This window comes from Macaca thibetana, chromosome 14 (assembly GCF_024542745.1).
Source record: "Macaca thibetana thibetana isolate TM-01 chromosome 14, ASM2454274v1, whole genome shotgun sequence".
Taxonomy (NCBI): domain Eukaryota; kingdom Metazoa; phylum Chordata; class Mammalia; order Primates; family Cercopithecidae; genus Macaca; species Macaca thibetana.
Genome location: NC_065591.1, coordinates 64,256,146 through 64,271,054, shown reverse-complemented (window position 1 = coordinate 64,271,054; position 14,909 = coordinate 64,256,146). Strand labels below are relative to the sequence as shown.

Below are 14,909 nucleotides of genomic sequence, written 5' to 3'. Positions count from 1 at the left end.
GAGGAAACTGAGGCTCAGAAAGGAAGGGACTTACTCAAGGTCCCAAACCAATGAGTGGTTGAGCTGGGTTCAAGCCCAGGTCTGCCTGGCTCCAAAGCCCTGTCTCTGGTTAATTGAGTAATCACATATCTCATCTGACCTGGGACAGGCCCTGTTTATGCCTACTGTCCTGACATATTTATTAATAGTGCCTCTTTTAACTCTTAGAAGTGTTTCTGGTTTATACAATGAACTATGTGGTCATGGGTAAGAGGAGGGTGACCGTGGGCAGGGCTGTGATGTGTTCCCTCTCAGATGGGTCCTGAGACCTGGTGGCCCGTGGGAGGAGGCTGGCCTCAGAGAAGCCTTGGGACCGTGGCATGGCCTTGTTTGTTCAGCTGTGGTGCTGGGCTGCCAGGGTTCAAATCCCAGCTGTGGCATCAAAAACAAATAACCCAACAGCCCTGTGCCTCCGTTTCCTCCTCTGTAAAGTGGAATCATGACGAGCCTTACCTTACAGAGCTCTGTGAGTAGATGAATGAAGAATCCATGCCAAGTGCTCAAAAAATGCGTGGGAACACACACACGTAGACACGCACAAACACAGTTAATGAATCCAGGTGTTTGTAAGTCCCTGCTGAGTGCTGGAGATACCCCAATGAGGATGGGAGGTCCGTGGTCTGCCTCTCGACTTCTGCACAAGCTGCACCCTCCTCTTACCCATTCTGCATTCTGCATTCTGCATACCCCCCATGTCCCCTAACCCCCAGGCATGAGGTCTGCTGTGTGTATTGTCTCTGATTCTATAAAATAGATTTAAGCTGAGGGCCCAGGCTAGGGTGAACCAGCCCCTTAGCTGCCTGGGGTGCCTAGTCTCTTGGGAATAGTGGGTAAGCACGTGGGTTCACATGCCCCTTGGGTAGAGGAGAGAAGACTGAAGGAGCAGGGAGCTGCAGTGCAGGGTGAGTGGGGAGCAGCTCTGTGGGAGAATCTTGGAGGTTGCCTAGAGGAGGAGGCTGGCTGAGCTGCATTTTGAGGTGGAGGTGGGCTTCTGTGGGCTTTGGGAGGGAGAGGGCAGAAGAGGATGAAACTGTGTGAAGGCTTGGAGGTGTTGCCATTGAGGACGTGGTCCAGTGGGTGACAAGTCAGTGGGTGACATCCAAGCCAGGCCTCAGCTGGACCTCGGGATTGGAACGGGGCCTACTCTTAGGGGTGCAAGCAGTAAGAGGCTGGGACTTGGGCTATGGTGGGGGCATTCTCTGGGCCCTGTTCTCGGTAGGGGGTCACTGCCTTTTCCCTGGGGTTTTCCCACATGTTGTGCCTTCCCGAAAGCACTTCTCCTTTCCTGGGCTCCGTCCTGACTCAGCAGTGCCCTGATACCCTGTGGTAAGCAGGCAGTCAGGGAGCAGCCAGGAGACTTCCTGGAGAAGGTGGCTAGAATTTCCCAGATGCTTCTGAGAGGTCCCTTTGTTCCACCTTCATCAGACACGGTCCCTTCCCTGTGGAAGCTCCGCTGGGAGAGGAGCCCTGTGCATTGGTTTCCCTCTGCCTTCTTGCCGTGGCAGGGCAGTGATGTGTTCCCTCTCAGATGGGTCCTGAGACCTGGCTGCCCATGGGAGGAGGCTGGCCTCAGAGGAGCCCTGGGACCCTGGCATGGCCTCGTTTGCTCAGCTCTGGTTCTGGGCTGCCAGGGTTCAAATCCCAGCTGTGGCATCAAGAACAAATAACCTAGCATCTCTGTGCCTTGGTTTCCTCCTCTGTAAAGTGGAATCATGACGAGCCTTACCTGACAGAGCGCTGTGAGTAGATGAATGAAGAATCCATGTCAAGTGCTGAGAAAATGACTGAGAACATACACACGTAGACACACATACACACAGTTAATGAATCCAGGTGTTTGTAAGTCCCTGCTGCATGCTGGAGATACCCCAATGAGGAAGGAGGGTGTGGAGCTTGCTTCAGGGAACCCGCCTGCTGCCCGAGATGGGTAGACCCCTCGCAGCTGATCAGGACAGTGATGGGAGATGCACTGTGGTGCCAGAGGAAGGGGGCTGATGCTGCCGGACCCCAGGGATGAGGACAAGCAGGTGGGCAGTTTTTATTTATGGCTACCACCTTCCCCTCAGCTCTGGCCCTCAGACCTGGGGGAGCTTTGGGAGCCAGGCTCCCTCAATCCTGCTTGGCTTTGGAGGGATGACACCCATCCCCATCTCCTTGGACTGAGGTCTGACTGGCCCTGGCCTGACAGCTTGGAATTCTGCTCTCTGCCGATCCCAGGCTGGGTTTCCAAGGCCCCTTCCTCTTGGGCTCTGGGAGGTAGCAGTGATGGTTTGATCTGCCCGTCAAGAAGTCTCTAAGGGAGGCCAGGCGCGGTGGCTCAAGCCTGTAATCCCAGCCCTTTGGGAGGCCGAGACGGGCGGATCACGAGGTCAGGAGATCGAGACCATCCTGGCTAACATGGTGAAACCCCGTCTCTACTAAAAAAAAGAATACAAAAAACTAGCCAGGCAAGGTGGCAGGCGCCTGTAGTCCCAGGCTGAGGCAGGAGAATGGTGTAAACCCAGGAGGTGGAGCTTGCAGTGAGCTGAGATCCGGCCACTGCACTCCAGTGTGGGCAACAGAGCGAGACTCCGTCTCAAAAAAAAAAAAAAAGTCTCTAAGGGAATCGCAGGTGACCAGCTGGGGCCAGCACCCCAGGTCATGCTCTTGGGCCTTCAGGCACTCCCCTCAGTCACTTGGTCATCGTTCACCCCTTCCGTTGCCTTCCCTTCCACCTGCCATCTACCTGCTCACCTGTCCACCCACCTTGCCCGCATGCTCTTGCTACTGACTGGGCGGGGGTACCAAGTCAGATGCTGCCCGTGCCCCAAAGGGACTCAGGTCATGTAGGAGAGACAGCCTGGTGCAGTGTCCACCGGGGGATCTTCATAGGTCCAGCTGTGAGAGTATATTCCGACTCAAGACTCCCGCAGGCCCACCCCTTGGCCCCAGATTCCCAGAGAGGCCCGTTGGATGGGGAGCAGCTTGCTGCCAGGACAGAGGCAGGCCTTCGTCTGCCATGGGGTCTTTGAAGCAATCCGAGCCATAGCCCACGCAGCTGTCCAGGAGCCATTCTCTGTGACCCTCCAAGTGACAGCTCAGGAGTGAAGGACTGGGTCTCACAGCGGATAGTGACTCACAGGGAGCCAGCCTGGCTTTGAAAGCTCTTGCCTAAGGGGCCGGTAGTCTTCTAACATCCACACAGGTGTGGCTTCAACTCCCTATGTGGGATGTGCCCAGTTTGCAAGTCACCACACTGAGCGAAGCAAAGCTCCGGTTTCTCTACCAAGTACAGAATCTGCTTATAGTTTCTCTCCATCCGGACACTGTTCCTGTGCAGGCCGTGCTGCCAAAGGCAGTGGTTGCCTGGTAACATGGCTGACACGCCACTGTTTGCAGGTTTCTAGGGGAACAGAGCTAGAAACCTAGTCAAAGGCCAGCTCTTCACACAGAAGAGGAAAGGGATTGATTAACTTTTATCTATACCTGGAGAAACGAGACAAGTTTAGTAGAAGGTGATGTGGAAGCAGCCAAGTGTCCTAAGAAGCTCATAAACTTTGGAGTCAGGGTTCATATCTTGGCACAAAGGAGATACTTTGAAAAATGTCATTTAGAATAATTTGTATGAAGGTCTTTTTTTTTTTTTTTTTGAGACAGAATCTCACTCTGTGCCCCAGGCTGGAGTGCAGTGGCGCCATCTCGGCTCACTGCAAGCTCCATCTCCTGGTTTCACGCCATTCTCCTGCCTCAACCTCCTGAGTAGCTGGGACTACAGGCGCCTGCCACTGTGTCCGGCTAATTTTTTGTATTTTCAGTAGAGACAGGGTTTCACCATGTTAGCCAGGATGGTCTTGATCTCCTGACCTCGTGATCCACCCACCTCGGCCTCCCAAAGTGCTGGGATTACAGGCATGAGCCACCGCGCCCGGCCATTGTATGAAGGTCTTAATGGACAGCAGCATAAAGGAGGGTCAAGGAAGACTTTCAGAGAAGGGAAATGTGGTTTTAGAGTTAAAGGATTGCTTTGGGAAGCTGAGGTGGGAGGATTGCTTGATGCCAGGAGTTCAAAACCAGCCTGGGCAACATAACAAGACCCAGTCTCTACAAAAAATTTAAAAATTAGCCAGGCATGGTAGCGCACACCTTGAGACCCACCTACTTGGGAGGCTGAAGTCAGAGGATCACTTGAGTTCGGGAGTTTGAGGCTGCAGTGAGCTGTGATTGTGCCATTGCACTCCAGTCTGCCACAGAGTAAGACCCAGTCTCTTAAAAAAAAAAAAAGTTAAAAAATGAATGGATGTTCCCAGGCAGAGAACAGGGAGAAGGGTGTTATTGGTGGAGGCAACAGCAGGAGGAAAGGCCTGGCATCATGACCACACCCCAGGCAGACCCTGTCACTTCCTCCCAGCCCCTCCTTGCTTTCATGGTGGCCCCACACCGTCAGCCATTGCCAGGAACACTGGGGCAACAGACAAGGCCAAAAATAACCCAGGGGGAAGTTGCCCGTCCACCCTGATTCTCCTCCTTGGCCCCTGCAGGACAGTGGCAGAGACAGCTGGTGGGGCCAGGCCTCCAGGGCTCAGGCACCTTGTTTCAGCCTATGGTCCCTGCACATCCTGTGTGCTGGCACATGACACATCCTGTCTTGGTTAATCCTTCTAGCACCCTGCCAGGTCAGTGATATAGCCCCCGTTTTACAGAAGAGGAAACTGAGGCTCAGAGGGGCTAGGTGCTCAGCCCAGGACACACAAGAACTTAGAAACTAAGGCCGGATTCAAATTCATGTCCTTGATGCCAAAGCCCTTCAGAAGACAGCCTGCCAGGAGCAATGTGATCTGTACTGAGACAGATGGGAACACTGTGTGGCTGTGAGAGCCCAGGAGGCCCTGAACCTGGCCTTGGAGAATCAGGGGAGGGTTCCCTGGGGAGTGGTAGCAGAGGTGAGGTGCTGGTGTTGTGGGAGATGGGTCTGGTGGGATCAGGTGAGTTTCAGGAGTCTGAGGGCACCAGGAGGTAGTGAATATCCAAATCTGGGCAAGAGCAAGGTGATCTCGAGACAAGAGACCCACAATTCAGGGCCTTAGGAATTGGTTTCTGAGGCTCTAGTCTGTGCCTTGGGCTTTGCAGCTCATTTCAATGCTGTTCCTTCTCTTTGCTGTCAATGCCTTCTTATCCTTAAAAGCTCAGGTCAAGCATCACCTTCTCCACGAAGCCTTCCCTGACTCCCCATTCTGATCTTTATCCTTCCTTCAATGTGGAGACCCAGTGGATACATGTGACTAAAAGCTAGAGCACTGGGGATAGGTGACCACCTCATTCAGGTCAAAGAGGGTGCCTGCTTCCTTTAGGCTTCGGGGAACCAGGAACTCATCTTCTGGGAGATGAGTTGAGGAGGGCTGTGTGCAGGAGGGCTCGTGTCTGCGTGAGTTTGTGTAGTGCCTGAGTTTTGCTGCAGTTCGGGTGAGCTGGGGGCTCAGTATGTTTCAGTCTTGGCTCTGTTGCTTAGTGATGCCCAACTTTTGTTCTGTTCCCAGCCTGCCCACCAAGGAGGAGGAGTCACTGCTGCCATTGTCATCCCTTCCCCAGCCAGAGCCTGAGGATCCCCTGTCCGCCCTCCCTCAGGGGCCTCCCCAGCCCCCCTCTCCACCTCCCTGCCCCCCGGAGATACCTCCAAAGCCAGTACGCCTGTTCCCGGAGTTCGGTGAGTGCTGCAGCAGGGGATGTGGCTCTGGGTGGATGGCCTGGGATCCCTGGGATCAGGCCTCTGGAGGGTATGCAAGGATCACACTCCTTTCTGTGCAACCCTGCCACCAGCCCATTCTGTGGCCCTGGGCAGGTCACAGCCTCCCTGAGCGCTATTCTCTTCATCCTCACAATGGAGACAGTGCCCACCTGTCTGGCCTCCTGACTGTTAAGTGTGGGGCCATGGCCAGCTTTGCCGGTTACCCATGGTCTGATTTTCCATGGTGTTGGGTGGTTTGCTTTTCCTGGGGTTGGCGACATTTCTTGATTCATGTTGCCTTTGACAGTCCTTACCCCGATCCCCAGGCTCACCACTGGCTCAGACCTCCCTGTGGTGTCCCAGCCTCTCCTCTGCCACCCTTTAGTGCCGTCCTGAGGCCTGAGGGTATAAATCACACTTCCTATCCCCTGTGCCTTTTTTTGAAAGCCAGGGAGAAGTGGGGGTGGGGGTCTTGGCATGGGGGAGGCTTTGTGAAGCCCAGTGTGGTGCCCCAGGAGAGGAGGCCAGGCCCCTTGCCCTGAGTCCCCCCAACCCCTCTCTCACCAGATGACTCTGACTACGATGAGGTCCCAGAGGAGGGGCCAGGGGCCCCAGCCAGAGTGATGACCAAGAAGGTAGGGCCAGGCATGGGACTGTCTGCCTGTCAGTGTGTTGGGGGGGTACCCAGCTGCCTGTCAGATCCTGGGGACCACCATATAGAGAGTGGGCAGCCATTTCTTGGGAGGCTTCCCCTTTCCCCACCTCACTTGCCATACAGGGGTCAGGAGTCACGTGTAGCCATAGTGCCTTGGGCCAGGGGTCGGGGCCCAGGCCCTGGCTGCATGTGTGTGGGCATGTGGCCTCCCCCCACCCTCTGTGTTAGGAGCTCGTGTCTTATCCCAGAGTGTCTGTCTGTCTTTCACTTCTTGCGTTCCCGTGTCTGTCTGTCTTGCCTCCCTAGCCTGCAGTCCTTTTCTCGGTCCCTTTATCTTTCTGTTTTTGTCTGTGTCCTAGGTCGGTGTCTGCCACTGGCTCTCCTGTCCCTGTGATCTGGGTCCCTGTGTGGTCTCTGCTGGCAGGGGGAGGGGAGTGTGAGGAAACAGAACTAAAAGTGCTGGGCTGTGCGGGTCGGGGCTGTGTGGACAGAGGGGGTGTGGCAGCCCCGGGTGGGTGTGATCTGTGGTTTGAAGGAAAGGATGACGCTGAGTGGGTCTCGGGGGCAGGAGGAGCCCCCACTGAGCCGAGTCCCACGGGCCGTGCGTGTGGCCAGTCTGCTGAGCGAGGGAGAGGAACTGTCTGGGGATGACCAAGAGGATGAGGATGAGGATGACCACGCCTATGAGGGCGTCCCCAAGTGAGTGTCCAGCCACCCTCCTTCCTACTGCTCAGCCCAACCCCAGCCCGCCCCCTCTTCCCCTCCTCAGCCCAGCCCCCCATCCCCTCATCTCTCGCTAGTGGCGGATGGCACACCAGCAGCCTGAGCTTGTCCTTGCCCAGCACAATTGCTGCGCCACACCCCATGGACGGGCCGCCTGGGGGCTCCACCCCCGTCACACCAGTCATCAAGGCTGGCTGGCTGGACAAGAACCCACCGCAGGGGTGAGTGAGGCCTCTTGGGTCCTGCCGTGCTCTGCATGGGGGAGCGGGGGGTGGTGTCCAGGACCCCAGGATGCTGGTATCACAGATCTGAAAGCCAGAAGGGCCTGAGATGATTTGCACAGGTCTCCCTCCAGGCAGACTGCGACCACCGATGATGCCCTCCAGACCCATTTTATTGCCCTGAAAATTGGGAGATCGCTGGGCATGGTGGCTCACACCTGTAATCTCAGCACTTGAGATGCTGAGGTGGGAGGTTTGCTTGAGGCCAGGAGTTTGAGACCACTCTGGGCAACATAGCGAGACCTTGTCTTTACAAATACATTTTAAAATTAGCCAGGTGCGGTGGCTCATGCCTGTAGTTCTAGCTACCTGGGAGACTGAGGTGGGAGAAGCACTTGAGCCCAGGCATCTGAGGCTGTAGTGAGCTAGGCCTGTACTACTGCCTTCCAGCCTGTGTGGCAGAGTGAGACCCTGTCTCAAAATAAATAAATAAATAAAATAAAATAAAATAAAATAAAAGAGATGTGCTACTTTGAGTCTGACTTCAGTCACTTTTGCTGTAAAATCCATCTTCTTGCCAATGGCCATTTGGGATCCTTCCTCCCTAGAACCTGGCTGATCCTCACTCTGAGTGTGGCTTCTGAGGGCTGGAGTAGTCCTGGAACGTGTCCTCCCACCCCCAGTCATTTGCCTGTTGTCCCTCTCCCTCTCCAGATCTTACATTTATCAGAAACGATGGGTGAGACTGGATGCTGATCACCTGCGATACTTTGACAGTAACAAGGTGAGGCCTGCCTCAGTCCTGACGCGACCCTGCTGTAGCCTAGGCTGGCCCCAACACTGGAACGAGGTGGCGTCCCTCCCCAGAGGAGTCCTCGCCAGAGCTCTAAGTCTGACCCCTTAACCCATGTCCTCCTGGCCCTCTGCTGCAGTCAGGGTCAGCACAGGGTCTTGTCTCTGACCAGCTGCAGGAGACAGGGCTGCAGCCTTCATTTCGGCTGAGGCTGGGGGAGTCAGTGAGGTGCTGGGTCCCATAATACAGCTCCTGTCTCTCCCCCAGGACGCTTACTCTAAGCGCTTTATCTCTGTGGCCTGCATCTCCCGCGTGGCTGCCATCGGGGACCAGAAGTTTGAAGTGATTACAAACAACCGGACCTTTGCCTTCCGGGCAGAGAGTGATGGTGGGGAGTGTGGAGTGTTGTGTGTGTGTGTGTGTGTGTGTGTGTGTGTGTGTGTAAGTGGGTAGAGAAGACTGGAAGTTTGGGCAGAGGAGGGGGAAGAGAAGCATGGCACATCTGTCCTCTCACATCACATCCAGGGAGACGTGGTCCCTTTGTGAGGTGGGTGGAGGAAGGGGGCACCCTCTGTGACCAGCTCTTTGCTTGGCATGGTCACTGACTCTTCAGAACCACACAATCAGCGGGAGCAGGCTTGGAGGGGTGAGGTCACTTACCCAGCATCAGTGGCAAAGCTGGGATTGAGCCTGAGCTCGTTCAAGTCAGAGAAGTCGAGCAAAATGATAGGGGGGCAATCTGGGTGGGCTTTCTAGAGGAGATGTTGCCTGAGGAGCCTAGGGCCAGGAGACCCCTGAGGGGCTCCCTGCCAGGCCGACCTTGGGCTTACTCCTCCACCCTTCTCCTGTAGTGGAGCGGAAGGAGTGGATGCAGGCCCTGCAGCAGGCCATGGCTGAGCAGCGTGCCCGGGCCCGGCTCTCTAGCGCTTATCTGCTGGGAGTTCCAGGCTCAGAGCAACCTGACCGCGCTGGCAGCCTGGAGCTTCGTGGCTTCAAGAATAAGCTGTATGTGGCCGTGGTCGGGGACAAAGTGCAGCTCTACAAGAATCTAGAGGTGCTAAGGGGTCACAGAACCTCTCCCCTGCCCATGCCCGCCTACCCTGCCCCAGGCTCACCTAGGACCTTAGCTCTGCCTTTTCTGTTCCCTCTTTTCCTGCACTGAGCCCAGCCCTTTGCCTGGATGTGTCCTCGCTTTCACCAGTTCTGACCACTTCCCCCAAGCTCTGAGCATCACCCTCCAGTCCCTGCCCTGGCCCCTGCGCCCCCGCACCTCTGCTCATTGCTGCGTGGGCCCTGAACCTGCAGCCCCTTGCCCCGCCCAGCTTCCCGTGTCCCCCGCTGTCTCCCTCCTGGGCACCCCCCCAGTCCCTGAGTTGCACTACCTTCCCTTCCTCTCCCCGTCCCAAGCCTCATGCCCTGCCCCTAAAGCCTTGCCCTCATCCCATCCCACCCGCCCTCCAGGAGTACCACCTGGGCATTGGCATCACCTTCATCGACATGAGCGTGGGCAACGTGAAGGAAGTGGACCGGCGCAGCTTCGACCTCACTACGCCCTACCGCATCTTCAGGTGACCCTCCATCCTCTTGGCTCACCGGCATCCTCACTCCTTCCTAATGTTTTCCTTTTGCTCAACGTGGGAGGCTGCCCCTTCCTGTGGGATTGGTTCCCTCACCTGCTCCGCCCTGCCCCACCTGTGGAGCCCCTCTCCCGTCACTTGCTAACTCACTCTGATCTCCCTTCCTCCTAAGAGGTCTCACTCTCCCCTGTGCCGCTTGGCCACTGCTGTCCTCCCCTGCCCGCCATGCTGCTCAGGGGTTGCCCATGCTGGCCTCCTGCACCCACTGCCCCTATGCCTGCACCACCCCTGGAGAGTGCTCTTGTCTCTCATGAGGCTGCTCCTCAGGCATTGTCTCTGGGCCACCAAGGCTCTGCCGTCTTGGTTTCCTCTAACCTTAGCTGTCCCTTGGTGTCTTTCTCTGTCCTCTGCCCTCTCCCTGGGCAGCCTTGCCCACTCCCAGGCCTTCAGCCACTACCTCTGATGTACTGAACTATGCCCGGGTTTGAATCCTGGGTCCATCACTGACTAGCTGTGTGACCTGGGAAATCACTTGGCCTCTGTGTGCCTCAGTTTCCTGGGGAAGTGTTTGTAATACTGGTAGTAACTGGTCAATAAACACTAGCATCACCCCCAACCCTCCCACTTCTCTGCTCTTAGCGCAGGTGTCTATCTCCAGCGGGATCTTTCTGCTGAGCTCTGTCCTGCATGTCTGACGGCTGTAGTCACCTCCCGCTTTCAGCTCCCTGTTCTTCCCAGGGGCCTGTCTCTCCAACCAAGAGGGAAGGACTCATGCTTTTCCTTTTTTTTTCTTTTTGAGACAGAGTTTTGCTCTGTTTCCCAGGCTGGAGTGCAGTGGCACAATCTCGGCTCACTGCCACCTCTGCCTCCAGGTTCAAGTGATTCTCCTGCTTCGGCCTCCCCAAGTAGCCGCGATTAAAGGTGCACATCACCACGCTAATTTTTGTATTTTTAGTAGAGATCGGGTTTTGCCATGTTGGTCAAGCTGGTCTGGAACTCCTGACCTCAGGTGATCCACCCACCTCGGGCTCCCAAAGCGCTGGGATTACAGGGGTGAGCCACTGCACCTGGCCCGTGCCTTTCCTTTTTATCCCATCTGGTCCCATCCCTCTGCTGTCACCCTTCTGGCCCGGGCCTGGTGGACCCTTGGCCCCAGCGCCTGCCTCCTCACTCTTAGGCCACCCGTGCCTGTCAGCCTCTTTACTCCAACTGCTTTGACTGCTGGGGGGCCTTATTTTTGAGAGATAAGTTTTTATTTGCTCATTTCTTGCATTTGAAGTTCTCTTTGATGACATCCTTGGCCTGAGATTCTTTGCCATAGACCTTAACTACCACACAGCTACAGCCCCACCTGACGGGCGTTCTCTGATTGTCAGTCTGAGAGGCCTGCCCATTCCCGGGTTTCTTGTTGTCATCAACCCTAAAGAGGTAGACTTGGTGTTCTACACAAAGGGCCTCCTCCAGCTCGCATGCGTGACTCATTGCATTTGGGCGCAAGCACAGGAAGGTGAGCTTGGCGTCTTGGCTCCACCTTTGGCAGCTTTGCAAATTGCACGTGCTAGGTTGTGGAGGAGGAGGTCTCCAGGACCTCCATAAGATGGCATTAACGGCCATCACACCTCCAGCAGCGATGCCTTCCTTGGTTGTGGCAATGGGTTATGGGTGGAGCAGACTCATGGTCACATGTGTGACTCGGTGGTGGCAGGGATAGAGCCAGAAGGGTCTTTTTAAAACTAAATTTTTTCAGGGACAGTCATCATTTATTGTTCAACCAGGGCCTCCCACCCTGAAGAGCAGGGCATGCTATGGCAGCCACAGGTGTCTGGGTATGCTGGGCCAATGGAGTGCTTTGTGGGGTGAGGCCATGGAGCATGTCACAGTTGGGGCTGGGATAGGAATGAGGATGGGGATGGTGGAGGAGTCTTTTAAAGACATCTCTGTACCTTCCCCTCCTTTCCACTTACACCCTCTGTGGATTCTCCATCGTCCTCAGGGTGCACTTTGACTTCCTCTGCCTGATGCAGGCCTGTCCTGTCCGTCTTCCAGCCTCTTCTCTGCCAGTCTGCCCTCCTGTCTCCTGGAATGCCCCCTGTGCCACCCTGCCCCTTTGCACACGGTGTTCCCTCTGTCTAGACTGCCCTTTCACCTCTTCACCCGGCTCAGCTCTTCTGATCTGTCAAACCTTAGCTCAGGCATCATTTTCTTCCCAGCAGCCTTCATTCCGCAGGCTGGGCAGAGCCCCCCACTGGGCTTCCCTGCCCCCATACGCTGTTGGGTTCCTGGTGTCCTTGCCTTTGTCCACACCTACTTTCCCTACCAGAATGGGATGCCTCACTCTTTTGCCTAAGCGCTCCCAACACCTTGTCCCCCACTTCATTCTGTGCCTCTTCGTGCTGCTCCCAAATCCCTCTGAGTCTATCCCCACCAACCTCCCCACCCCTGTGTCCCCAGCTTCTCTGCTGACTCAGAGCTAGAGAAGGAGCAGTGGCTGGAGGCCATGCAGGGAGCTGTCGCCGAGGCCCTGTCTACCTCAGAGGTGGCCGAGCGCGTCTGGGCTGCAGCCCCCAACAGGTTCTGTGCCGACTGCGGGGCTCCCCAGCCTGACTGGGCCTCCATCAACCTCTGTGTCGTCATCTGCAAGCGCTGTGCAGGTGTGTGTGCTGGGGTTGGGGCACCAGGCAGAGGTGTGGCGGGGTTGGCCATTTGGGATGCCAGGTGTCCTATCTGGAGGAGGGCCTGGAGTGGAGACAGCAGTCAGAGAGCTGCTATTGATGAGGCTTCTCCTGCACACCAGGCCTTTCCCCTGTGATTAGCCTTGAGTCCTTACATTGCCAGGCGGGGGTTCAACTTCTCCCATCACAGGTGGGGACTCGGAGGCACAGGGAGAGGAAGTGGCTTATTCAGGGTCACCTGGCAAGTAAGTGAGCCCAGATTTGAGCCCAGGCTTGTTGGGGTCCGGTGTTCCTCTCATTACAGAAGAATAGGGGAGGCCGGGCAAGAGGAATTGGCAGGAACCCGGCAGGGCTTTGCATGCAGAGGGAGGAGCTGGTGTTTTGTCTGGAGGGCAACGGGAGGCAGGGACGTGGTCAGATTTGTGGGTCAGACTCTGGTTGGTGGGTGGAAACTGAGTTAGAGGGGCAAGTCTAGAGACCAGTGAGGAGACTGCCATAGGATCCAGGAGAGGGAGGAGGAGGAAGCCTGGCCTGGGGAAGCTGTGAGCATTTGAGGGCTATTGAGGATCTATGGTGGAAAACTCTCAATGACTGGATGAGGAAGATGAAATGCAAGATGGTCGAGCCCAGGGTTCATTCATCTGCTCAATCAAGGCCACTCAGTCTGGCCACTGTGTGCCAGATGCTGGGGATTCTGTCCTCCTGGGAGCTGACATAGCTCAGGCGGTGGCTGTGGGCTGCTGGAGGTGGGGATCCAGGTGGAGGAGCAAGTCTTGGGAAGTGTGCTGGGGAGGCCCTCTGTGAGGAGGTGACATGCCCGCTGAGATCTGAATGGCAAGAAGGAGTGGCCATGAGGACATGGGCGATGACAGTCTGGGTAGAAAGATGATGGAGGGGAAGCAGGAAAGGAGTTGTGATCTAATTCTGGGAGCCACTGGAGGGTGAAAGCAGGGATTAGAAGTCAGGGATTTGCATTTTAAAGAGATCACCTCTGGCAGGGCTGTGTTAAGAGTGGCCTGCAAGAGGCCAAGCATGGTTCCAGGGAGCCAGTTGCAGGGGGCTGGTACAGGAGCCCAGGCGAGGATTACAGGGCTCAGTCCTGCCCTGTGGGGAGCAAGAGAGCATGGCTGGATTCCAGAGCTGCCAGCAGGCCTACCCCCTGGCGCCTGCCTGTGGCCTGTCATCCCTGCCTGTCCCAGTGGACACCGGGGGTGGGTAAGTGATTCCGTGAAGGGGAGGGCACAGGTGATTCTGGGTCTGGCCCTGTGTCTACAGGGGAGCACCGTGGCCTGGGCGCTGGCGTCTCCAAGGTGCGGAGCCTGAAGATGGACAGGAAGGTGTGGACAGAAACACTTATCGAGGTGGGGATGCCCCTGCTTGCCACTGATACTTGGACTCTGCCCCATTCAACAGCTGTCTGGGTCTCCCAGCCCCCTCCCTATCTCAGTGGCCACAGCACCTTGGAGCTAGAAGAGATCCTTAATGATAATCTAGTGGGTGGGAATTTCGGAAAAGCAATTTTTGGCAAAGTCAGCAAACTGGCCAGTGAGCTAAGAATGTTTTTATAGTTTTAAAGCGTTATATTAAAAAAAAAAAAAAAAAAGGAAGAAAATGCAGCAGAGACTGTATGTGTTCTGTAAAACCTAAAATATTTACTGTTTGGCCCTTTAGAGAAAGAATTTGCTAACTCCTATTCTTATTTCACTTTCATCCATTGAATAGATGTGTAAACTGAGGTCCTGGGCAGGGCTGTAATCTGTCTGAGATTACCCTGTAAATGCACATTGACCACCACCCCTGCCTCTTTCCATCTCACTTCTGGCTGACCCAGGGCCTTCTCCCCTACCTTGCATACCCTCTCAGAGGCCCTCAGCCTTCATTTCATCTGAACTCACGTGCACCAGTGGGTATATGTATGTATGCTGCGTGTGCACACACGTGTACATTTATGCCTCTGTACTGGAAACTCCCAGGTACCCATATGTGGTAGATACAGGGGAGAACCTGCAATGGGAGGCTAGGCCCAGGCTGCAGACTCCAGAGCACTTGGAGTGTCACATCCCTTTCTCACCTCCCCACAGTGTGTTTGGCACATAAGTGCTAAGGACTTTGCATATGTTAATTAACTGACTTTCAGAACAAGCCAGGAGTTAGGATTAGAATAACCAGTTTACAGCCTTGAAGCCTGGGGAGAGAAAATAACTTGCTGGAAGACACAGAGTGAATCTGTAGTGGCAGGCATTGTTATGCTTTGTTCTATGCTGTGACCCCAGCACCCCATACAGGACCTGACAAAGAGGCAAGGTGGGGGGGCCTAGGAAATGGCTGTGGAAGGAGGAGCCGGATGAAGGAAGGAACTGATTCCCAAATGCTGGATCCCTGCACTCACCCAGAATCCACCCCTATCCCTCTTGCCTAGAGAGGAATGTCAGGGACAGGAGAGGTTTCCAAAATCCCTGCCTACCCCATTGGCTGACAGGTTAGGCACCCACCCCCGGCTATCATAGTCTCAGGAATGCAGAGCTCTA

The 14,909-nt window shown here is 55.5% G+C and overlaps 1 protein-coding gene and 1 long non-coding RNA gene across 10 annotated transcripts in view; one reads left to right on the top strand and one right to left on the bottom strand.

Moving 5' to 3' along the window:
• Positions 1-14,909, bottom strand: part of LOC126935316 (uncharacterized) — a 342,634-nt gene that overhangs the window by 117,832 nt on the left and 209,893 nt on the right. The window lies entirely within an intron of this gene.
• The window catches only part of ARAP1 (ArfGAP with RhoGAP domain, ankyrin repeat and PH domain 1), a 68,402-nt gene that overhangs the window by 33,554 nt on the left and 19,939 nt on the right, over positions 1-14,909 (top strand). For 6 of the 9 annotated variants that reach the window (XM_050756050.1, XM_050756052.1, XM_050756049.1 and 3 more), the window contains 10 exons: positions 5,553-5,719; positions 6,308-6,375; positions 6,931-7,094; positions 7,196-7,339; positions 8,054-8,123; positions 8,400-8,520; positions 8,984-9,186; positions 9,594-9,700; positions 12,161-12,360; positions 13,657-13,742. In XM_050756050.1, the coding sequence (XP_050612007.1) occupies positions 5,553-5,719; positions 6,308-6,375; positions 6,931-7,094; positions 7,196-7,339; positions 8,054-8,123; positions 8,400-8,520; positions 8,984-9,186; positions 9,594-9,700; positions 12,161-12,360; positions 13,657-13,742 (1,330 nt within the window). The remainder of the gene's footprint in view (positions 1-5,552; positions 5,720-6,307; positions 6,376-6,930; positions 7,095-7,195; positions 7,340-8,053; positions 8,124-8,399; positions 8,521-8,983; positions 9,187-9,593; positions 9,701-12,160; positions 12,361-13,656; positions 13,743-14,909) is intronic. The other 3 variants (XM_050756051.1, XM_050756053.1, XM_050756055.1) reach the window with 1 other exon arrangement.